The following is a 26,787-nucleotide window of genomic DNA, read 5'->3' on the forward strand; positions in this document are numbered from 1 at the left end:
GGGAAGCAACACTCCCAGAAGTCTGAATTTTCACAAAGAAACCAGAACGCTTCTTAGAAAACAAACTGTGTTTAAATTTTCAACATGAGCCTGACATGGATTAGCAAGATTTTTACTGCTGAAGTACAACTGCCGACACAAAAGGGCCTTCAGTGTGAGCAAGAATCTTGGGTGGTTTTTTTTCTTTTTTTTCCTCTTCATGTGGTACATTGCATCATAAATTATTTCCTAATTCTTTACAGCTTTGGCTTACACAGGTTGTTGCTTATCTAAGTTGGCGGGAAACATGCAAAGCAGCTATACCCTGAGGAGCAGAGGGAATCCACCAGTGGACATTAGATGATAAATAGTACAATAAGCTGGCGTGATTACAGGCCGTGTTGCACATTCTTCCCTGGAGTTTTGATTTGTTATCTAGGGTTGAGCGGAAAACATACACAGAGAAGGACAGAAGCAAAGGAAGCTAGAGTTGCGGCATCCAAATGATTCCATCAGCCTGCAGTCAGTCACCGAGTCACTCACCTCATAGCCTTTTTCCAGCAGGAACTCAGCCAAGTACGATCCATCCTGGAAAGAGTAAGATACAGGAAAATGTCAGAGAGAGCACGAGGGAGCGCGAGAGAATGAGCATGAGAGAGAGAGAGAGAGAGAGAGAGAGAGCGCGAGCACGAGGGAGCGCGAGAGAATGAGCACGAGAGAGAGAGAGAGCGCGCGAGCACGAGGGAGCGCGAGAGAATGAGCACGAGAGAGAGCGCGCGAGCACGAGGGATCGCGAGAGAATGAGCACGAGAGAGAGCGCGCGAGTGTGCGAGAGCGCGCGCGAGTGCGAGAGAGAAAAAGATCCAAGTTGACTGGGTATCAAACACATACTTGGATTTCTCCAGATTTAACTGGAGACCTGACCTGAAATATTATAGACACTTTTTGGCTAATTTTAGATTAAGAGGCAGTATATTTTAGATAACTTGTTTCAAATGCTGGTTGAGAACTCCTGCCCCTTGAATCCCTTCCCAGCTTCCATTTTAAAACATCTAGAGACATCTTCCAAAATAGCCTAACCACAATTAATGAATTTGAACTATTTTGGAGAAAGGGAAGGAAAAACAAATGTCATAAGCTTAACATACTCTGACAGCAGACAAATAGGTTTGTATGGTAGTGTGTCAAGCTCACTTCTCCCTTACATACGTTACTCCTATAAGCATTCTAAAGACAGCAATAATCCTGCTTGCTTGATCCATTAAGTTTTTCAAAAGTCTCCCTAGCATGTCTTATTGTTATACAACAAAATACAGGTTATAAAAAAAGTCACTTTCACAGTTTGTATACTGTTGAGAGTTGAGGGTTTGTTTTTTTCTTTTAAGACCTTTTCAAACTCAAATTATTAAACTCTCAGAAAGTAAACACTTCAAAATCCATGCTAGCACACGTTTTCTGAAATAAAATAATTTTCTTGTGCTCATCACTATTGCCAGGATTACCAAATAAAAATAAACCTCTTATCAACTTCTACACACTGCCACAAATTCTGCAAAATTTACCTCTTTAGAATGCACACAAACCAATGCTGTGAAAATTAAGAGATTATCTATGCCCAAAGAGTCCCTTTCTTTCCACTGACTTTTTGAACCAACAGTACCCTTTAACACGTGAGAGTATTCCAGAGTCAATTGGCTTGCCCTAGGAAGACCATAAAAAACACAGAATGCCACCTTCGCTCACATGCTTAAAGTATATTACATGGATATACCTTGACATGATCAGGGCCAAAGACCTTTAGGTGTAAAACTGGATGGACACCTCTTTGGTCCTCTTTTTGAAGACCTCTTTTTCTCTGTTTCCAGAGAAAAAACCTATTTCACCTCAAATTAAATGCACTTTTCCTGTCTCATAGACAGCCCAAGGAGAATAAAATAGTGAAGTAAGAAATTTGAGAGGCACTAGGAGGCCCTGAAACAGCAGGACTGCCAGTGGAGAGTGCTTACGATATTGATGTTAAAGATATGCATAAATCTATGAAGAATGACAGGGTGCAGTGGACAACAGATATTTGTTGTACATTTACGCCATACATATAAAACTCCAGCAGCTTTAATGACTTTATGGCATAAATATGTTTCATAATGTCTTATATAGACTAGGAGAGCATGCAACACAAAAAGCCTCAGCATACACATATTTCTTCCGATACATGCATGATATGCATGTGCTCACATAGCTTTTCAGTGCCCATAACCAGACAGCAGTCAGATTACAATACTTGTTAATTTGGAATATGACAAGCCATGTGTGCCATGCCACGGAAGGAATCATTGGAATATTATGTGGTTCCACACATCACATGAAAAGAACAAGACCCCATAGAAGGAAAAAATATTCACAAAAAAAATGCAATAGAAACTCTGGAGAAACATTGCAGGGGTGGAAACCTGTAATTTACTTTTCCTTTTCTTTAGTAAATCCCCCAGGATTTAGCAGAGGTAGAGTAGGGGGAAGAAAGCTCCATATTTTGCCTTGGTTACACAGTCCTTAAAAATAAAAAAGGAGGTGAAAGTGGGAGACACAGAGAGTGCAAAGGAGATGGAAAAAAAAGAGAGGCTGTGATTATTTAGAAAGTTGATGTGAAACAGACTTGACTGGGATTGAACCCTGTCAATAAGGTCTTGTTCTTCTCACCCAGGCCATTTCTCAAACTTTCCAACCATGCTGGAACATTTTGAACCAGCAGTGGCATTCACTTCCTCTGCACTTCCTTTCCAGGTCTATCAAGTGATAGGGCACGGCTTTACAATGAGTGGGAAACAGGCAGCAAGTGCGAATGCTACTGGTTTCTGGCTCTAGCACAGCACAGCTGATTTACTGTCTGGTAATCTCACACAATGCAGATTGATGTGGTCCTGCACTACGATACAGTATCACAGAGAGCCCTGAAGTTTCACATTGCCCTTCCTTTTCAGTACAGCAGCTGTCAATGAGCCCAGCAATCGGAACAATGATTAAAATGTCATAAAAGTTTGCAACTTGTTATGCATAGCACAGTTTCAATCTTTTCTTAATGAGAATGAGGAATAAAGCATATTAAGTAAGCTCTCTTAAAAGATTTATATGCATTGGAGACTGTATTACACATATAAATTCCGTTATCAAAGCTATCAATTCTGGTTTATACTACAAACAGAACTTTCAAGGTTCATGAATCATTAACTGAAAAACAGGAAAGGAACCTTAAAGGACCTAAATGTTTAACATTAAAGCTCATTTTTTCTCCGGATTAGCAGCTTTTGTTTTGAGTCACATGCTCCCAATCATATCCATCACTAGCATGCATCTGAGCAGGAATGGATCAGCATGAAGCACACGAATCTGCCTGAACCATCCAGTAAACTTTTGGGGGGACAAGGGCGAGAGAAAATGTCTTCCCTCTTGCAAGTAATACTTACAGTAATCTTGATCTTATTTCCCTGAGTGTTTCACCTGCAAATTACTGAGCCAAATCCAATCCTTCTCAACACAGCATAAAAAGAGTTTCCAGGAAACTGTGCCATCCTCTCTCTGCACTGTGGTTGCAATGTCTCTTGATGCCTATCCACTTGGGGTTCTCTGCACAGAGCTTTAACAGAAAAACTATATCACTTTTGGGAGCTTTTTGCAACAGGACCTGAGCCACACCAGGTGGCATAAATACATCCACCCAGCTCTGCATCAACTTAGGTGGCTGTAGCACATTCGACCAGCAAGGCATTAGTATGCCCAGAGCCCACTCCGGTCAGAGAGACAGCTATAGGTACCCTCCACACAAAGAAAACCTTAAACTGAGAAGATATACACACATACAAACATATTTTTGTACCTTTTCACTTTTATGCATATACATAATATGCCTTTTTAATATATTATGATATATAAAAATAAAAAAGATTATAGAGTGTTTGATTACTTTGTTCCCTCCCCGAGCAAGATGCTATTCTACTTACCTTAGAAGCATTGCCATGTTTGAGGGTTTACTTTTGCTAAAGTGCCCTACTATTATTCTTCTGTGATTTTTTTGGCTATTATAAAATGAAGATAGGGAAGTATAGCCCTTTGTCTATGGCTAAAGCATTTGCTTCAATACAAGAAAATAGGCTATAGTCTTTAAATAGGATCATAATGAGACCTTGTTCTGCACAGATATACCAGACCATCCTGCACGATCAAAACCGTTTAACAAAACTAATCAAATAAACCACTTCAGTTAAAATAGTTCCTCATCAGCACATTGTGGCATGTCAGACTTGAAGAATCACTTCACTGTCTTCAGCCAAATAGTAGTTTGAAAGCATATACAAAGAATGATACTTTAGCTAGCTTCCAATACATAGCAGCAGGTTTCCAACTGTAGTTTCCTTACATGTCTGTAAAATTCCCAGACAAAAGAAAACAGTCATATAAACTAGCAAGACAACTTTAAGATGCAATATTTTATATTTAATATAGTAGTTAATGTCAGGAACTTCAATAAGCCTTGACACACTATCAAAGAAAACTTTTTCCAACAGCGAAAGAAGTGAGACAAACAAGAGTTAGACAGTGCCATGCCACAAACATCTAGGAAAAAAAAGTTCATAAAGTTCAACTTGACCTATGAGCAAAGAATAAGGTAATTTATACAGAAAAGAAAAATGAAAATAAGCAGAATTAAGTAGCATGTTTGCCAACTCAAGTCTCCTTTATTTTGCACTGTTCTATTCAAGGGAAACTCCATTTATATCAATGGGCTTGTTTTAGATTTATATTGATACAAGTAAATTCAGAGAAGGCCATAAGAGCAGCTCCCGAACGTAGAACATCCTCCTCCTCTTCCTTTAATAGGACCTGTTAACAACAACATCCTTCCATAGACATCTTTGATCCAAGAAGTGGATTATGTGTCCTATCTGAACATTCAGCTTCTAGAGAAGGAACTCTCACTTCTCCACAGTTCCTCTCTACTAAAATGTAGGAGTCGAAGAAAGTACTAGCAAGATGAACAAACAGACGGAGAAGAGAGGCCAAGAGAGGAGGAACAGGGTTTTATTATTACTGTTTTTTTTCCTAGAATTATAAGGGAAAGTCCACAGAATTTTCTCAGAAGGGGAAAAGGAATTAAAAACCTAATATGAACAATGCAAATACATTGTAATTGTAACACAGAAAGAGGAGAAAGGGCTCCCTTTGCAGAAAAAAAAAGTATAAAGTTTTAGGAAAAAAAATATCCCAACAGTATTGTGTAGAAAGTGACATTCCTCATAAACATGCAGTTTTAGGAACTCCCAAATCCATACAGAGGATTGTGAGAAATCCTGCTGTAAAATCTCTAGAGAAATCGACTGCCAACAGCCCCGCTCTCTAGATGTTTCTGACAATCTTGAGCGAAGGAGCAAGCAGCCCTCTCATCACTGCTCTTTCTCGCAGCCTCTCCCCCACTCCCTTCTGCACCCACTCATCTTGCAATCCTGCTGACAGTCAAAGCGTGCTTATTGCCATCACTGCTTTAATCCTTCACCTCCACAAAAAGCTCTTAAAATTCAGATAAGACTTTACCTCTAAACTTTACAGGGGGCAGGGATTCAACTTGCATTGAACTGCACCAAAAATCCTGCTGACTTTAAATGGAGCTGGACCATCATTCTCCATCTCCTTCTCATAGCTGAACCATCACCACACCCCTAACACTGCTTATGATCTACCAGATTCTCATCACTCATTCCTACCACCCTACGTTTCCTTCCCGCCTGCTAAAAGATGGACCCTAACTTAAGGCCACAGGAAAAGCTATCTTGATGCCAATGCCAAGGGGGCCAGTGTTACGCCTCCTATGGGAGACGGCTGCACGGGAGCGCCCTTGCCGTTGGAGCCCCCCAGCACAACCCAGAACCCCCAAATCTGACTCCAAACCCCGTGACAGACATGACCACTCAAAGGGCATCACTTTAGTGCATAAACAGCTGGCAAGAGAGTCTGACTACTTTATATATACACCTATACATACTTTCTCTGTCCATTTGCAAGCAGATTGCCAGTAAAGCCCAAGAATGTAAAATGCGACACGGTCACACACTGCCAGATGCACTGTTGGAGGTGTTAGCTTTTTTGATTTTTTTTTTTTTTTTTTTTTTTTTTTTTTTTTTTAAGTAGGACATGTATGACAAATATTTGTCCATTCACAATATGCTTCTAGTTCTGCTTCTCCGCTGTGGCCGTGTTTCACAGACGCCGGGCTGTCAGATTTCACTGCTCATTTGGAAGATTGCCACGATTTTCACACATAAAATAAAAGATCAAAGTTGGTTATACTTATAAAACTCAAAATTGAGTAAGGCTAGCGCCCTGCCCTTAGGAATACAACTACAAAGGTGAGTTCAGGGCAGTTCAAAATATAGATGGTGTCAATTAGCAAAGTCATTTTTAACAGTCCTAAATTCCTTTTGAACTACAAACTATAACTGTGCCATGGAAAGTTACATTTTGATAGGTTTAATTAATCTATTTGGGGAAAGGAGGGTAGAGACAAAAAGGCATACATGTTCAACCATAAGACATGGTTTTTATTTCTTAAACAAAGGGATCTTTCTGTAACAACACCACCAACAGTGCACTACCATCATGATCCTTTAGCCTGGTTTGAAGGAATAATACATACTTCCATTAAAATTTATAAAACTGGTGCCACTAGCAGCCTTTCACAATAAATAGTTGCTTCATCAAGTTTTAAAGTTTTGCACAGCTATTAGTTAATGTTATTTCAGTAACTTATTAACCTGCAGTATGGTGGCAGATCCTTTGCAGCAAGAAACGTATTCTGCTACTCTAAAGCACTATCTAAATGATTTTAATAACAATCAATAATAACAAGTATTCATATATTTGCAGCCTGCCAAAGCAGCTCTTTTTCAAAAAAATCTGCAAGAGTAATACAGTGTAATGTTATTTTTGCTGAAAAATGCATACTTCTAATCATTTCCAATGATTTATGGAGGAAATAGGTATTTTTTGTAGCTACTATAAACAGAACAGTGCTGCACTTTGTCTCAAGTATTCATGGCAATATTTGAGGCAAAGCATTAAAGTGTTCATAAAAAAATATCTCCATACAGAAAAAAAGGAAGAATTATGAACTCTGAAGTATTTAACTGATTTATTAAAGCTGCCACCTTTCAAATGCAGCAGTTATTTTGTTATTCTGATTTGTATTATGGCCAAGTAAGAATAGGAAAACAAGTGTCCTTTTGTTCATACAATCAAAACAAAATGTCAAAATGCAATAAATGTTTWAAAAAAAATTGTTTTAAATCATTCCTTACCTAATTGAAAGTTTTTGAAACAAAAATATCAAACAGGAGGAAAGTTATCATTAGCAACAACAAAAACGTTCTAATTACATTACTCTGTCCTTTTTCAATTAAGATTTGTTTAAAAGTAATAAAAAAGTGGAGCTGCTTTGGAAAAGTGAATCACCATGTTATTTCCTAGTCAGAGCCCCATTTGACTTCACACACTGTTCCACTGATGAATTATTAAGTTATATTAAGAACTGCAACTGCAGTTATATATGACAGCAATAACTTTTGTCTTCCTTCCTCCCTCTTCAGTCATCTTTATCCAAAACAATGTTATTCACATCATCAATATTTTAACTATTCTACTGTAAGCCTGAGCATAGCCACTCTTTCTAAAAAAGAAAGAAACCCATTATTCTAAAGCTAATACGAACAGAATAAATTCGTGTAAATAAAATTTGCTCCTAAGCATTAGGAGAGGTAACCAATTAAGAGCTTAGGCTTAACTTAAGCCAACAACAGTAAGGTACATCAGTGCAATGCTGCCGGAATATTTTTGCTGAAAAATAAAACCTTTAGTCTAAATCATATGATACTCTACAATATCAAACAGCTTGCAGATATCACATGAAAAACAGCATCTCAGTTTGCAACAACTGAATGATACCAAACTCAGTACATTAAGGTTTTTTCCCCCGATTGCAGGAGCCTGTGACAATCAGTATGTTACTTCAGATGTGCTTACCACAACTTTCCCAGTGAAGACAGTCAGGTGCTTGATAGCTTAAAAAAAAAAAAAAAAAAAAAAAAAAAAAAAAAGACCCCCCCCCACCAAACTCCTAAGCTGTGCAGTCAAACATGGAGATACTCAAAGTAACTACTAGTTTTTAAATGCATCTGAAAAACTATTTTTATAAAGAAGAAAAGGTATCAGTATTGAGGCCTTTTAAATTTTAAAGAACCCCCCTTTTCTGAATGTATATTATAAACCATAATACATGATTTATTTTCCCTCAATTATGAATATCTGCAGTATACTAATATATAATAAATGATTTGCAAACTCTAAATCTGAGAGAAACCTAGCTATAATTTTCTCACTAGTGAAACCACATAGATCAGAAGAATGCGTCAAACAGCTCTATAAACACAGAAATGCAAATCATGTGAACAACAGTCCACAAGAAAATTAAAACCACTACTTAGTGTTTGTAATGGAAAATCCATAACAGTTTTAACAGCCACAAGATAATTGTTCTGTCCATCCTTACTACCTCCTACTTTCAAAAAGCTGCTGGTATCCCATGCTCTTTCACCTTTCCAAAACAGGTAGCAGCAGTTCCAACTAGCAGCAGCTGTGAGCTTTTGGACCTCCCTATGCTGTGGTTCTCGGACTACTCCATCAGCCCATTACATGACAAACGCTGCTGCAGGGGGCTTGGGGCAAACCTGCAATCAGCAACACAGACAAACTGTTACTAGCAGCAAACACTTCTCAGTGGGAACCCAAAGAAGCAGGCCTAGTTGCACAGAATGAAGAAACCACCAGTAAACCCAAGACTGAGCTTTAGGAGACATTCTCAAAAAACAAGTTTTCCAAAATTTGATGTCATATTTTGAAAGAAAATTTAGATTTGTTGCAGTAACAGAAAAAGCATAAAGCCCAGAAACAGTTTTGGAAGAAATCTGGTGTCTGTTATTTTAAAAATAGAGAAGGAATTTTGTAATACTGACACCAGGAGACAAAAATAAAATCTTACCGCGCTGTCCTTACCTTTAACATCCTATAGAGGAAAACAAAAGCGAAGAAGTAGCTTTGCTATTACTGTAACTAGGGAGGCCATCTGAACTTAACGACCACAGGTCCACATGCATCCTACCAGGAGAGGTAAGGATCCACCTCATTCCCATACAGTACTATCTACATTTTTCTCTGTGATGGCTAACTATATCTGCTGAGGTTATAGCTACTTTCACCACTGTACTGCCAAACTCTCCCTCTGATATTCAGTGGGCTTTTTACTACTGATGCTTACCACCTGAGTTTATGCAACTTTCTATGCTTAGCCCAAACCATTCTGTACCCTAACAGGGTGCAAAGGCAATTATTTGAGCAAAAACATCACACTTGTTACCTTGTTTGTGTGAGACCAAAAACTAATGAAGGACATCTAAATGAGTGCACAGGGAAACAAAAAGGTTTTGAATTCATTTTTCTATACTCAGCTTTAAATATGCATATAGAAATGTGGTCTGAAAGATGACCTACTTAGAGAAGCACATAAAAAAACAGACAAAACCATGTTCCATTTGTACTGGAGAAGCAATGCACAGTAAGCCAACTTTAGTTTTCATAAATGTTTGCATGGTTATAAATTTGAAAATGTAATAGGGAATGCTCTTGATTGATATTTCAGAACTTTTACAGCTTTTAGTTTTGCAATACTTGCTTGGGTGAAGGGAAAGCACTAATCTTATACACAGCATCTGGCTGGTACAGCAATATACTCAGGGATAGTGGTACTGGTAAAGCAATGACGTGGTCTGCAAGTTAGGGGAGTAACCACCTTGTTTCACTGGCATTTGAAGGCCTGAGACCAGACAGCTTGTGTTACAACTGGTCATCCACTCCCTCAGGTATTGCCTCTCCTGGTCAGCATGGTGGAAGCCCAGTTTTTGCTCATCCTACATCTACTGAGGCACAAATACATTTTCAGGCACTCATTCCAGTTCTGCAATTCCCTCCTCATTTCAAGACTCAAACTTTTCAATCTCCAGTAACATAGGTCTTTAAACGGTGGCCCCCAATACTATCCCTGCTGTGAATAAAGAGTGGTCACAAGATGGACAAGCCTGAGTGTGATCATTATCTTCTTCCCAGAGCTCCAGGCAGCTCAGATTTCTCCTTATGCCAAGAAGGAATAATATAAAAATCAAATACCTTATCTACCCTACCAACAATTCTAGCTTACTAAGCTTTTTGATACTTTCACAATGGGAGTAAGAAAGGAAACATCCAACTGAACTTCTCAGAAATTGAAGATAAAACCAGAAATCCCATAGCTAAATTCTTATGAAAAACAAAATATCAATATTTGGACCAAAGTGTTACACTCTAAATGACACACTTTACTTGGTTGTTTGTATCATTATCTCCATGTAATGCAATAGCAGGGCTCTTCGGGGTTGTCTCCTAATCTTTCCTCCACATACCTACTCTCTTGTTCCCCTAAACAGGGGTAGGTTAAGTGTTTTGAGTCTTAAACACAAAAAGTTAACCTCATGTCAATGACGGAGCAAAACCAAACAAAATTATAGGAATCTTAAGAAGAGTTTTCTGAAAGCCTTCCAAAAAGTTGTTCTCACATAACAAAAGCCACTCACAGGAATTTTCAGATCTGGAAAAATGATTAGTAAATTCAAAGAAACATTACAGTCTGTACTAGGTTTGAATATAATGCTTTTAACCAGTTTTTCAAAGTCAACACCCACCAGAATTCCATGCTTTGCCACACATTTTTATTGCACCTGGAAGAACCTTCACATTTTGTGAAATGCTTCTGAGCAACAGAGTAAGTACACTTCAAAAGTATTTTTTACAGTCTAGGATTTTTATGGTGTGCATAGTGCAGTCATAAGTAAATGAAAAACCTGACTCTGTGCTAGATCTTGATTTGGTTAAATTTATTTATTTATTTTTTTGCTAAATTCGTTAAAAATTACCAACTAATAGAACTACTAATTCAGACAGTACCCACCTTTCTCTGTAAACAATGACAACTGTTAGTGAGGCTGCTTAACAATATAGTAAATGTACTGATGTTTATTAAATACAGGCTGACTGAAATCAGACATTAGACCTGATATTTGTATTCCACGTGGCCTCTCTTGCTAATCAAGTGCTCAGGTTCCACATGTACTGAACTTCCCGGTGGCAAAAAGCCAAACAGGATAGGAATTATCTAGGCAATAGACTGCAAATGGATGCAGTGTTTTTTCAGAGAAGGTTGAAGAAGGTCATCCTTATACTTACAGATACTGTACAATGCTTTGTGTACCCAACTTCATGGCTTTCCATTGTCAGTTTCGGAAGGGGGAGGGGCGGGGGACAAAACACAGTTTCATTAATTGCCAAGGTTCTTGCCTAAGAGGAACTAGAAAAGGAAAGTGAGCAATCAAGTTCATTTGTTTATCCTATCTGTCAGGAACAGGCTTTGAAATAGGCAACTACCACAAAACGGAGAGCAAAACATATTTTCCTTCAATTCACAATATATTAAAAATTGCCTATAATATGAGTTAGCAATTACTATGTTTGAATACTATACAAGGGGTTATCAGAAGCATTATTTTAGCTAGGTAATTTTCAGTTGCTTCATGAGCAGCTTCCTAATTAAGATGAGGACAGAGCTATTTCAAGGTAAAGCAACCATATAGCTTAAACATTTCCACATCAGTTTTCTTCCAATGAACTATTATGCAATTTTGCATAGATCTCTGAAAACAGAAGAGCTATTTAAAGCTTTCACAAAGAAGTCTTTAAGAAGCATCAAAACAAATTAAAGAGCTTGTCACAAACATTTCTTACTTGAACTTCTTTTATTTGCTGTTCAACAAAACCAGAAACTAGTTTAACTTAACTGACTTTACAGACAAAAATGACTAAAATGTGTCCTATGTATTCAAACTCTCCACAGCCTGTATTCATAGTAATTTCCTCTAAACTCATGGTTTCTTAGCAGTTAATTTGAATTGCTTTGCATCCCAGAAACTACAGGAAATACTACGGAAACCTCCCTGTCCAACTTACTTTGCAAGACTTTGTTACATTTATTCCTGGTTAATAACAACATGCCAAAGCCAAGCAACACAGTAACACAATGTTACTAGTTTAAAAATTTATAAATCCTTTAATTTGGTTGCCAAGGGAGGTGAGAGCACACTTTAACTGAGCAAATACAGCAGTTTGCAAAAGGCAAGCATGAGGAATTTTTTTTTATTTTTTGCAAACATGATCAATATTTCAATAGCAACATCCTATTTTTTCAAAGAAACTCTCAAAATTTCCATAACACTCCCAGGAAAAGAACTTTATTGGATTTCTTAAGTATCAGAACAGAACAAGGAAGTGCAAGAGATCCTCATTTTCAGAGATGTGGAGGATTCAAAATGGCCCTTCACTTTGAACAATATACTCTAAGCCCCTCAGGAAAACATAATCAGATATATGCATGCATGAGCAGTTCCAAAAATGAAGTATAAGAGTTTTCCTTTTAATACATTTAAGAATTACAGGTTAACACCACCAAAAACAGACTATTTGGAATAGCTTTCATTAAGGCTTTAAAGTTTCACATTCCCAGGTTCACCTGCCACCTGGCTTTTGCCTGGGCTAAGCCAACACCTCTAGCAAACAGAAAAACAGAATTAAGAAATTGTATCTTATACCTTATGAAGCTTCTTGAAGATGTATGCATTAAAAGAATCACTACAATATGCTCAAAGTAGTCAGAAAAAGGAAGATTTCATACTGAACTACATCATACTGTGAAAACTACTTTAAGCAGTGTTCAAAGGGTTCTTCATCACACACCAACTAAGCCACACAGGATCAAATCAACTTTCTCCCTTTGCCTTATTCCAAAGGAGCAGATGTTATCTATTTTCCTTCTCTCCTTCCTCCTGGGAGTTATCCATTATTTTGAAAGCTTGAAGAGGCATCATAACAGGACTGAGACTTGTGATAAAACTATACTAAATGGGACTGTTCTGATGAGCCCCCTTACACTTTAGAGGCTGCTAACTGCTCCTATTTTATGCACCTGGAAATACACTAAACAATTTCTCGAGAGCAACCCATTAGCAAAAATGCTGACAACTATGAGGGTATACAGGCAGACATCTAGCTTAACACTACTCCATCCTCACAGAAAATGTTACTCAAATGATACTGCATTTTCCAGGAAGGTATTTGATTTATTACAACCAGGAAAGGAACCTACAAACTGCTTTGAGATAACAGTAAAAATTCATCTTCACGATCTGAGACAGCACAGGTACCTCCCTTCCTTCCCCCTCTCCAAGGCCAATCATACTGCCTCACACACACTGTCTCATTCATTCAGAGCTGAGATTAGCACTGCCATCACCCATGCAATCTGCGGCACACAACTCATCTATAAATACAGGCAGCCTTCCCGCCACACACATTCAGCTCCTGTGGCACAATTCCAGATAAAAACTATGGCTTCAGATTCGGATATCTTGTTTGTCAATATGGTTTTGTTTCTCCAAGAAAAACTCAGCAAGCTGAAGGCCTAAAACAGTATTAACTAGTGCAAAACTGTTCCAAAGTCTACTTTCATTGGATTTTTTTTTTTTTTTTTAAACAAAAGTAGGTCATGTATTACAATTCAAGCAGTCTGTGCTTATCTGGATGACTAGTGATAGGAATACATTTTTCTTAGTTCTTTTGAAGAGAGGTCATCTTTATAAAGATGATGATAATTCTAGACCCAGATAGGAGAATATTCTCTTATCTCCCAGTTTTTCCAGGTATTTCTATTTTACTCGTGACAGAGGTCTACCTGAAGGTTCAAATTCAGTCTTGAAACAATGTTGCCAGGAATTCTAGTGCAGTTCTGTAGTGCAATCCAAGCCTGGCAAGCTAATTTACCTATCAGGTGGCCGAAGCTCATATCAGAAGGCAAATAGAGCGAGTCCCAAGGAGCAGGCCAACAGCTGCAACCACCAGGACAGGCAGGCAGGGAGGGGTGTTCATCCCGCTGAAACATAGCTGGAAAATTTCTCCAAGATTACTGGGACAGGACTAGAAAAGAATGAGCTCCTCCTTCTCCTGATGACATGCAGGAAAGGCAAATTTGCCAGTTTTAGCGAAGCTTGTTGAGCACAGACTCACTCGTGTGGGAAACACTAAGTTTTCCCACAACTACTGTCACATTTTTGGTTTGTTACTTCTCTTAAAATGAAAGCATTTCCAAAAAGATGTTGGTACCATGTACCTTTCTACCTGTGCTTTAGATATTTCATGCTATTTCCAGTAATTAGGATGCTGAGCTATATTTTTCTGGTGCACACATGCTTATATACATATGCTACGTACAAGAGGCATGTGTCTAGTCAGTAAAAGCATTTCATACTGGTTTATATAAGAACAGTATCTTCTTTAGTAGTTTGCTTACATAAAAACAGTAGTCTTGCATAGCAATAGCTCTTGTACAGCATCAGAAGTCCTTTATGCAGAAACATTTCATGCACAGGGTGAAATGCATTTCTGATCTATTGTCAGTACTGTTTTCACTCAAGCTCACATGGAAGCAAGTGGAAGTATCCCACTTAAGAACACCTAGTATCCTTGACAGTTTAGCTGATGTTTTTTATTTCATTGATTTACAACCCCAATTATTGCATAGTAACATGCTGATCCCCCCCCTTAGTAAAACCAGTAACTTGTAAACACTTTCTCTGTATAAATTTAACTTTTTGCAGAGACAAGACATGGGGAGAAATTCAATAATTCAAAACCCAGTGGTCATAATGACCTTTTGTGGAATGTGATCAGGAACCAGGAAGAAGCACAGGGATTAGCATTCCCAGATGGCCACACCAAAAAATCAGTATCTTGTGCTCTGTTTTACAATTCTCTCCAAGTATTCACAGTCTCATAAAAAAGTCTGAAGTTAATAACAAGAAACCATCCCCTTTGTAAGGTAGTTCTTCACTTGATTTTGTCTATATTTATCTAGATCTTTGAACAAAATTCTAACATAAATGAATCCTAACATGCCACTGACTAAACAAGTCACATATAGTATATACTATATGTATATAGTATATACTAGAAGGAATATATAATTTTTTCTTTTTAAGTGCATAGCAGGGCCATGTAAAACAAATTATCCTCTTAGTGATGTCATGCAGTTGAAGTGCAAATTATGAAGTTTCTTCCACATTTTTTGCATCACTGCTGAAAGGAAGTAAAGCTCTGAAGGTGTTAGAACGACACACAAAAAACAAAGTTTAAGCAGTTCAATAATGAGACACCACGTCCTAGCCCCTTTTGGTTTTTATTTCCAATGAAAAGGTTTAGCCTTAATTGTATAGTCCTTCTTAGTTTAAAACACGCAAAGAACTGTCCTATAGGTCCTTGACTTTTGCCTCTGACATGTTTTGTTTGATCTCATCCAAGCAAATTAATTTCAGTTTTAAGCCAATTGTTTGTCATAAATGTAATGATTATACATAACATTGGTTATAAAACACCCTCAAACACTATAGCAATGCATGCAAGTAAATACCTGAAGTAAAACCTGAAAATATGCATCAGGAATGACAATTTATTAAAGCTTCTATACAGAGTGCATGTCTCAGAGGAACTTATCTTAGGCAAACTTACCCTGTTGTTAGAAATGGGAAAGGAGGGAAGATTTTTTTTACTGCAATAATAATAGTAAATGGCATATTCAAATTCATTTTTACAGAACAAGAATGAATGAACTGGCGTTAAAATTGGTGGAAGCAAAGTAGTGGTTGTACCAACACAATTTCAATTGAACAGGTTTGCTGAAATCAGAAAGAAAAGCTTCACTGAAATATGAAGACTTTTTCAAATACTAATTATAAATTGCTGTTAAAGTAATATAAATCTTACCAGTCTCTATGGAATCCACTGTCCATAGCTTATTCCAGGATTACTAAGCTAATTGACCTGTGACAGTGTTTTGTATGACCATTTTTAAATGAATTTATGGAATTAGTGGATGATTTTACTCACGCTAAAAAAATTCTATAGACAGAGCATGAAAACAAAGACAGGTCTACAGTTAACCTAATCAGGGAGCGGTATTAAATCAACTGAAAGGCTCAGAAAGAAACCTTCAACTTGCCTATCAGCAATCACTGAGTACATTGTAGAACAGTTGGCAAGAAACTCTATTGCATCTCATCACTTCTTTCTCTGGCGTTCTTCTTTATAAAATTATTTCCTCTTGATATCACAAAACATACAATAACTAGGCTAAAGAATTAAACTTTCTGACTAAAGCAATCCTCCCATCTCTTTTCTCCATCTGGAGTTCAAACCTATACAGGAATGTTGCAACATTATTGTAGGGTTTTCATTGGTATCTTTTAAGGGAAAAAGTTTGTTTCAACTCAAAAAAATAAGTTTTTCTTTGTGTACAACCAATTGCCAATATCCATGAAATGGGCACATTAAGATATGCCAACTAGAACTTGTATAGCTCCACTACTGTACATGCCACTGCACACTACATTTCTTATGCCAATGAAACAAGAGGCCCTATCTTAGCTAGTTTATTTTATAAGGCATAAAAATGCTACAAGGTATAATAAAAAAAGGGGGGGGAGAGAAAATTTCAAGTATGACAAGATGCTAAAGTTGCATAGAAATGCCTATTCTTAGAATTGTTTTAATTCTCCATGCTTCACAGTGCAGTATTTTGTGTACCCAGAAAAAGCAGTGTACCTTATAGTGAATTATGAAAYGGAGGGAAAAAGTGTTATAAGTATACACTATTCAGTTTCCTTTTATACTTTACATGTATTATATAGTTGGCAGGGAAAAAAAAACACAGAAGTAATTAGACAGTTTAGAATGTATCTAAAAGAGTAACGTTCATTTCGAATAACTAACCTAAACTGTCTTCAAACTTTCTAGAAACTCAGACCCATAGAACTTCTTTGCAGGGCTTTAAGGAAAGAAAGGATATATATAAAACACATTCCCAGTTCAGGAAAGAAAATGATCCCAGGTGCTTTAATTCAGTTCTGCCTCCCAAAGATGGGAATTCCTGAAGTATGAAAATGGCTCTAGAATTCCTTAAAATTATCAAATCCTAGAGCCACAACCACATTTTTATTGATCTATGAACTGCTGATGCATAAATATGACCTCTACTACTGAAAAATTCTATGCTTGAGTAAAGTAACTAATGCCAAAYATTTTTAATTTGCTACAACTCAGAACCAAAAATACTCTAGCTGCTTGAAACTGGGAGTTTATCTACATATTAAATGATCATTCAAAAAGCAGCATTAATCTCAGTGAACTGAACATAAATTTAAGAAAAGTACTCTTTTACCTTCCGAACTACTGTCATACAAATGTGAACAGTCCTAAGCATAAAACCAGTCAGAATATACTAAAATGTTACAAGTCTGTGGGCTCTCTGAAGGTTACTTACCTTCATATTCATGAAAAGCAGAAGTTGAAAACAGAGTAATGGAGAAAATAAAAGACAGAGGTCTTGGGTTTTGTTTATTAATTGCACGCAAAAGGCTTTTATCCCCAAATCCTGTTCTATAATTAACAGGCAAGCTATTTAAGGATCATGCAACATAGCTCTAATACAATCCTTCCTCAGACTAAATGCTGATAACTCTTCAACGCTCTACAACGGTACTAATGAGTACATTCCTTTGTACTTCCCCAGGAACATTTCAGTCCAGGATAACTAAAACATGCCTATCCACTCCTAGCTCCAAGTGAATAAATTCCATTAAATTACAGAGAAAATCTTAGGCAGCCAGATCAAAAAGTAGAATTAAAACTTAGAGCAGGTTAATATTCCAAAGAGAATAAACTCTTTCAGCTGAAGTAATCAAATCTTTCCTTTGTATTTCAAAGTATAATGCACTTTCAGCATACTACTGGATCCTTCAATATCATGCTAGACAATATTATCCAGATGTAGGAGTTCCACCTCTAAAATAATCTAGATTTAAAACACCAATGCCACTTCTTGCACTTTTCAACTATACTGTACAGAGTACTGTCTTAGATGTATACAGATCAAATGAGGGAACTACAGATCACAGTAGTGTTTAACAGGTGTGTAACAGCAGCCACAAGAATCTTGCTGCAAGGGTTTCATCAAGACCTCTGCAGTCATTAATCCATTTTGAAATTTGAATAGACTTGAGAAAAGATCATGTCACAAGCCATGAAGAGTAAGACAGACTTCAGAACCTACACCAGACCAGAGACCTCCAAAATGCTCCTCAGATAACCTACTCCATTAAATAAAGGTTCTCTCATTTAAAATATGCATATGAAGGTTACCCTACCGCATTTTAAAAGCGGAGACATTTCTTTGAGAACCCAGCTTAATGAGTTACCTTCATACTGTTCTACATATTTAGTTTTATCTGTATAATCAGGATTTATGCACTAGCACACCAACATGATTCATCTGCAAACAATCAGCCAGCTATATCTTCCGTCATCTCAAGTGAAAAAAAAAAAAATTTTTTTAAAGCTGCTTTTCTTCGTCAATGGTAGAGCAGGGGCTGGAAAACATATCATTATACCATGAGAAGCAGCAACTCTTCATTGATGTGTCCCCAGAGCAGAAAAGTCTTGGCTACAACTTGATGTGACATCTTCAGTTTTGGCGCAATATAACACTTTCAGTCACCGTTTGAAATTACAAAAAAAAAAAAAAAGTCAAAGTGTAGCTGTATATTAACGCTCACTTTAATAAAAACTAAAAATAATCACACCATCTAAGCTACTCTTTTGTAGACATCTTCTCACACCTGCAAATATAAGATACACAGCAGATGTCAGAGAAAGAGGACTTTTTTTTTTAAACCTGAAATACTAAGTTTGTACAATAAAACTTATACCCTCTCACTCTGCTGCAGGCTGACTACACTCATACCTTTTCTACACATATTCAGTTGTCCTGGCATGTATATAAATAGAAAGAAAACCAACCTGTATTACAAAACATGTCCTCTCTTACCAATTCAGTGAAAATTTTGATGCTGTTTCCCTCTGATTACATTACAAGACAGGAAAACTGAAGGAGCTAAGGAATTGTAACCTGGTACAAACCCTTTTCACTAATTTGGCAGTCGATCAAAGAAATCAAAATATTGGATTGGCTCCAAAGGGAGAGTTGAATTTCTACAGTTTGTAGCTGAAAGTAATTAAAAGTTGGGTGGACGTCCTGTGTCAGAAGACTATGACCAGGAGTCCCCAGCTCATTCTGGATGTTCCTCATAAACAACTCCCTCAGCATTTAAAAGGAAGCCTCTTATTTCCTCAGTTCCATTAGAAGACTGACTGACATTTCAACCTACCTGCACCCAGACCGAAGGCAGAAATTGGTGTCTCTCACACCAAAGGGTTTTTTTTTTTTTTTTTTTTATTAAGAAAACCCCATGCAATACCACTGTTTTTTCAATTAACATACCACCTCAGGGACAATCCATCCTAAAGAAAAATGAGGTGTTAATGGAGTACATGTCATTCCAGATGCTCCCTTTAATCTTAATAGAGCAAAATTATTTTCAGCTCTGGTAAATAAGCAGTTTCACTTAGCTATGATTTTTACAATGTAAAAAAATCCCGTTCTAGTTATTGTAATCAGATTTACACTGAGATTTCTACTTTTTTTGTTGCCTGCCCCTAAACAAATTCTACAAGTTTCAGCAGGACTAAAAACAACCATTCCCTTTCCACAAAGGGAAAGAAGGAATCAAAAATTGCTCWAGTTACTGTCACTGGCATTTGCTAGAAGAACATGCTTGCAAAAGTTCTCTCAAGTCTTAGATTCAGAGATTTTAAGATTTAAGAAAGACAAATGCCATAGTAAACCACTCATTTTTAAAGACAGCCAAAGCTTCAGTGGTTCTAAGTCACAAGTGTCTTCCTTTTCTTTCCAAGCCCTTAAATCATTTTGCATGCCACAGTTCTCTGGTTCCAAACTTTCAGACTGAGGCCTAAAACAAAGTAAACTCAGAAACATTTTCAACTTCCACTTTCTAATGCACGATTCAAAGCAAGTTCACCCAGTGCATCAGAATAGGTTACTAGTTCAAGAAATCATTAGGCCTGCAATGAGCCTTTTTCCATCCTCTGAAATGGGGAAAATAATATTTTGAACAGGCAGATATTAAGCCAGTTTCTAGTTATTCCCCTTTTTAATTCCAAACATACCAGAAGTATTTGAGAATGTCATCATTTGATTATTATCTTACAGGTGAACACATCTAGAAGTCCCTGGATTCAAACAACAGGGATTAACAAAGCAACAAACACGGGGCAATCATCAAATAGTAACCCAACACAAAACTTTAACAGCGACTCCTATCTCAAAAGATCAACTACATTTGACACTGTGTGGAGTTATTTTGCCTTAATGGAAATATGCGGGAACTACCTCCTCTAAGTTCCAGCAATTTTGGATGAACACCAATGGGAAAAGTCAGCAAAAGAATATGGAAACTTGATATTCCTCCTTGATAGAAGTCATGAAATAGTTTCAAATGTAAAGCCCTTTACTACCTCATATCCTTTTTGTGTTTCAGGATGAGTCATCAGTTGAGATTTCACTTAGGTGATATCATGGACGTATGCTCAATGGGCCCCAGCTTTGTTAGCAGCCTACAGATACTGGGCAACCAAAATGTGAAGACCAACATGATACTTCTCAATGTYGGGAAAAAAACAACTCATACAAACTATTTTCATTGCTAGTTTTCCCTAAGAAGAGGGTCATTACAAAGAGTTGGGGGATTTCTGTATTTCTACATTCCTTATTTCCCTTTGGGCCCTRTCCCTCAAACTGAAAGCTCTAGTATCTGTCTCTGTTCATTCTCACACGCAACCACGGCAAGATTAGTTTAATCAATGTCAGTATTGCCTGGATGATTCCATCCTAGACACCTAGGATCCTAGTCACAAAACTGGCATCCATGTCATTCCTATAAAGCTTTTACACTTTAGAAACCAAAAAGYAGTTAGCAGAAGCAAAAAAAGTCTCTGCAGACTTATGATGGCATATTTACAGCCTTCCATATTCTGGAATTTCATTCTGAGAAAGTAAAATTTGAGAGTCATTTGGACACCAGTGTAATCTTACTGTAAATGAGATTAAATGTTAACACACAAAAGCTGTGTGTTAGAACACCCAAGTCCTTGCCAACAGTTGTAGGAATCCTGCAAACCAGGGAGGGGATGCCAGATTGCCTTACTGAGCACTCAAAGATTATTGATTAAGATTACCTGACTATAGCATCCTCTGTTATAGTTTCGCAAATAAACTTGAAGCTCTTTCAACTGTCTGCCCTATCATCTTTAGCGCATAGTCTGCATCCATGATTTATCCTCAGTATTTTCAAATAAATAATCAAACGTTCAGAAGACAGGCAATCTTGTGTCCTTGAAGTGCACTTGAGCCCTGTAGATTTGACAGACTAAAACTAAAGCATAGAAAAATACATAGCCTTCATATCCAGTTGTAGTACTGAAATAAAACCCAAGGATAAATGGAAAAAACATGGAAAGAGCAGAAAAAAACCTACGATCCAAACTGTGAAGAAAAATACTGAGCTGTTAGAGTAGTTTACTACACAATGGAAGTTTTAAGATCTAAGCAACGTTAGAGCAATTGCCAATCTCCTTGTTCAGATAAGAAATTATTAAAATAAGCAAATAATAACACTGATAGAGGACTACTTGAAATTTGCCCCAAACTGACCCCAAATCAGTTCTACCTGAAACTGAGTCATCAGCTTTTTTTCTTGTTCTCAGAACAGTTTTTCAATACCCTTTCTGTATTCACACCTAAGTAAGGCGAGTCAAGACATACTGGCAAATTTCTCTCCCAAAGAAGTTACTGGAAAGTGTTTGGTTTACTTGGTGAGAGAGGTTCAAACACAGTGTGCCTTGCTGATTACTTTGCTCATATGGCTTACTTTGTAAAAACAAAGGTTCCTTTTCTCTTTTGATATCAAAAGGCTATGCCAGATTCCGTCCTGTTTCATTACACTGAGGTCAACACATTTATATCCTGGACAAACCTGACAGTATGCAGCTGTACTTGGCCCTTAAACATTGTCAGAGTTTTCTCTTATTCCTATGTTTTATGACACATCAACTTTTTTTTGGTAGTGTGTTGTTTGTTTGGAGTGTATTCTAAGTAAATAAACTCACTTTAATAACTTTGTCATCTTACGATGTATTAACATTGCTCAAAGCACTTGATAACCCATTGAATAATTTACTCTCTAGTTTTACTGCTTATCAAATCACCATGATTTTGGGTCACGTAACTGTATGTGCTTAATACCCTCTAGAGGTAATACACTCAACAACTAAAAAAAAAACCACACCCACAAAACACAAACCCCCTCCTCCTGCAAAGAGGGAATATGATGCAAAGAAAGGTGATAGGAACTCACTGCTGAGAAGTATTACTGCACAGTTTGGAAAAAAGTTTCATCCAGGTGTCCTAAAATAAGCATGGCTAATTTGTCCCAAAAGATTTCAGTGAAGATACTGAGATACAAATTGAGATTGTATATACATAAAGAGAAAGCACGCAAGAGCACATCAGCAAGGACACAGGAAAAAAACCAGAGCTGTATAAAATTTTTTCACAATGTATCACACTAAGTTCAACTTCCTGTCTCCCATGTCCTCTGTGAGGCCAAACATGAAAACAATACCAGTACTCTGATCCTCTATGCTTGAAGGTTCCAAAAAGAGGAAGGCAATGCCAAGTCTGATACTTAGTAAGATAAGATGAACAAGCAAAGCAGAGGGATAAAAATTGGAAAAGCTGGCAAATGTTGGAAGGAAGCTAAAGACTTCATTAAAGGCCAGGTTTAGTTCCTTGAAAGGAGACTAGAGATTGCTGAGAATAAGCCAAAAGCCAAACCCACTGGATTTTAGCTTTCATACTGAACTAGATGGAAAGGATACAATTACTTTTACATGTAAAATTACCTCAGAAGAAATTAATGCTTGAAGGGATGCTTGAAAAATTCCACTGGGAACAGAAGGGAGAATTAAAGGCATTTGCTAATTGTTCAAAATGTGAATAGTCTGAACTCATGAAACAACTGTAGCTGCCATGTAAGGAAAACAAGATTTTTTTTCTTCCTGATTTGCACTTCTGGAGTTTGACAGGGGGCATTATCATTTTCTTTTTGGTTCCTTGACTATGTATGGAGCCCACTCTAAATTATTTCAGAAATTAAATTTAATGCAACAGCCTGACATTCATCTAATGTGTGCATACACACAGTGATAAAGCCAGAAGCAGCTTCACTTTCATCACTGAGGAAGCTAATTCCTCCCTATTGTCCTCCCCTAGAGGACCCTTTAAAACCCTAAGGTGCACATATTGGAGGTACTCACATCTTGCAACTTTGCTGCTTGAATTCTCAAGGGCATCGGACTAAGGATCCGGAAGGCTGGATAAGATTTATTACACAAGTATCACTCTATGTCACTCCTAGGCTATGGAGAGAGTTTTCTTGAGTTGAGCTGCCCAGCTGGTTGATTCTACACTTGCACTCAGGCACTTAACATGGCCTGACAAGGCTGAAAGTTGCAATATGGGAAATTGTTTCTTTCTTCCCCCAGTTTGCTCTGTTCTTCAGACAAAGCTTGGTATGTCCTGAGAAACAGCAATGTTCAGAAAAGGCGATTAGTTTCTTATTCATAATTTATTAGCAATAAACCATATCTGTTTACCTCCAGGTAAGGGAAACCAAATAAGCTGTCCATTCTCACCTGAAAAATTTTGCAACACCAAGATTTTTAAAGCTTACTTTACAGCCAGTTGCAAAACTTTATCAGAGCAAAGTTTTCAGCACTTGAAAGTTATTGGAGATTCATTAAAGTGTCCACTAACTGAAACAAGCCAGGCTATCCCGTAAAGAAGGTGGTAAAGGGAAAAAGGTTTTTTTCCAATCAGTTTATTATTGAACCATTTCAGAATACAAATGTGCAAACTACTTCCATGTTGCTAATTCTAAACAAATATTTTATGAACAGTATAAATCATATCTCCCCACTGGAATCAAAATAAAAAGAGGAGAAAAGAAAAAAAAAATCCACACAGTAGCCATTGTTTGAATCTCATACAGGGAAGCCAAAAGTGGCATAACTCAATTTGCTGAACTACTAGTTTACCTTGATGAGGTTTAACCAACTATCCAGGTATGCTAAGAATATTAAAAAAAAAAAAAAAAAAAGTCAGCAACAAAAATAGTTTCCAGAAGACTAAATGCAGATCGTGACATAGCTTTTGATGGAAAATTACATGCATCTAAGCCTTGCAAGGCCAAAAAAAAAAAAATTATAATAAGGAAAGTTAAATGGTACTAAAGAGACATATATGCCATATTAATTTTTTTATCTTCACATAAAAGATGTTTTGCAAAGAAAGACTGTTTTTGAAGCTACTGATCCCAAATCTTGATAAGAGACTAGTGTTATTAACTCACTCACTAAGTTGGAGATGTTAGAGAAGGAGGCATACCACATACTCAAGCAAATTAAATAAGGTTCATATATAGAATAGCATAACATTCTTCAGAGAACAAGACTGTCCGAAAAAACATTTGCAAACGCATCAGCACACRAATAACCTTTTTAAAAAGTATTTGTTTTGTAAAAGCTTATCATATTCAATAAGAAAAATGAAGCACATATATCTTTTATATGTATGTATAAATATATATATATTTTTATATATGTGTGTATATGTTTTGTTTTAAAGCGAGCAAAGTTCAAGATATGTTTCAATAACAGGAAACTACATGTAAGCTCCCAAACAGCAACTAACTATACAGCGACAGTCATCTGGGATCAGATTTTGTAGTCTAGCATGGACTTGACAAGCTAACACAGCAAATCCTTACAGAAAAATAATAGCTAAGGAGATTGCATAAAAGAATCTAAACTATTCTAAACTTTGAATACAATATAAAAATATATATATTACTAGTCCTGCTACATGAAAACTTTTAATTCAGCTGTAGCTTACACTTTCCACCTCATCCTTTCAGGGGCCATTTTCCAGTCTGGCACAGCATAGTGAGCCTTAAGAKTGAGTCAGTTCAAGAGGAAGGGAGGAGAGAACTAGTGTCCAGACCCAACAGAGGTCAGGGAGCCAAGGCAGGGTTATTTATTTGGGTTTTGTGACCACAAACAAATATTTAGTTTTTCTTCCTCCCCACCCCATACAATAAATTGGACACGCTTGTAAACTCAAAATAGGAAACTTAAGCTATCCCCCCCACCCTCATAACAGATCTACTCAAGATATTATGAAAGAAATTGGTAATCCCTATCCCGTACCAAGACAAAGACAGCTATTATGATAAGTTGCCTTAAAGTTTGAATGGGTATGGAGGGGGGCAGGGGAGAAAAGCAGCTAAGTTCATCATACGCTGTTGATCCTTTTGTGCAAGTCACAGTTAAGTGCAGCTTCTTCTCTTCCGGGCTGGGGAGAAGGAATACATGTGCATAAATGCAAGGCCTAAGGGCTGGCCCTTTAAGATTGAATGGACTGAGTTGCAGGAGCGCAACAGTGAAGTCAACACTACCTATTAACACAGGTAATGAAAAGWCAGCCAGAGAAGCACCAGGGAACTAACTCATCACATCTCAAAATGGAAAGAATAGAGGGACAACCAAAAAGCAGAAGCTGGACAACCTTGATTTGAAATCAGCAAAAGACAGGTTACACTTGCCAAGAAACTGCGGGAGAAGATTATCCTGGAGACTCTGAATGTTAGTGAAATTCATCTTGAATTTCTGTTTTTAAGTTATAGAAAAGACAACTCTAAAGAAGCTGAAATTGTGCTGCTGCATGAAAGAGAAATGGAAGGGACCACATGGGAACCACATGAAATTGCAGGCCACTGTGTGATAAACACACTGTGGAACAAACACAGAGAGAGCTGCCTTGCATTCTCCTCCCTCTCTTTCTTCTCATGCTCTTAATCCAAATATAACTCCACCCAAAATTTCTTCCATTTTTTTCCTGTGATACTAAGGCAGGACACTGACAATGCTGTGGTCCTAGAAATGCAAGGCAATGTTGAATGGATAATTCTCTAATGTATTTTAGAGAACAAACATATACACACTTTAAAACAACAACAACAAAAGGTGCAGGTCCATTGAGATTTCTGAATATGACCAGCAAACCTCACCCAAACTCCTACCACCCTCCAGAGCCCTAGTAGAAAATAAACCTTTTTTTCCTCAAAAGTTAAGGAAAGGCAAAAGAAAAGACTATTGCCGGTTCTTACAAGGAGGAAGTCATTACAGAATATCGCTTCTCCAGTCATGAGAAAGGTACTCCTTTTGCCCCATGCATAAATGTTTCTTTGACAAATTTATAGCCACTTGAATCTGCAAGTAATTCATATCCTTCCCCAGTTTTTGAACACAGAACGTGTTTCATGAAAAAGTAACAACATTGCCTCTTGATCTTCATTCTGCCAACCGAAAAAGCCAAGATTTAACCATCTTCTGTGAACAGAGCTGTAAGTATGATTATTAGGGAACAAACTTTAGCTCTATTCTTGTTCAATTATATCTTTGTTTGAACAGAGAAGACTAGAACTGTAAGCATCCTGGAGAGATGGTCAGGCACCTTGTATAGATCACCTGACTAAACTCAAACAAGAAAGG

General features: G+C 37.3%; 1 protein-coding gene across 2 annotated transcripts in view; it reads right to left on the reverse strand.

The window, feature by feature from the left end:
* LOC112977832 (GDP-mannose 4,6 dehydratase-like) overlaps nucleotides 1-26,787 on the reverse strand; it is a 90,731-nt gene that overhangs the window by 20,344 nt on the left and 43,600 nt on the right. Inside the window, exon 2 of one of the 2 annotated variants that reach the window (XM_026090624.1) lies at nucleotides 523-567. The exons of the other annotated variant lie outside the window; for it this stretch is intronic. Coding sequence (XP_025946409.1) covers nucleotides 523-567 — 45 coding nt within the window. The remainder of the gene's footprint in view (nucleotides 1-522; nucleotides 568-26,787) is intronic. 2 annotated transcript variants of the gene reach the window in all.

Source organism: Apteryx rowi, unplaced genomic scaffold (assembly GCF_003343035.1).
Source record: "Apteryx rowi isolate R43461 unplaced genomic scaffold, aptRow1 scaffold_863, whole genome shotgun sequence".
Classification (NCBI taxonomy): domain Eukaryota; kingdom Metazoa; phylum Chordata; class Aves; order Apterygiformes; family Apterygidae; genus Apteryx; species Apteryx rowi.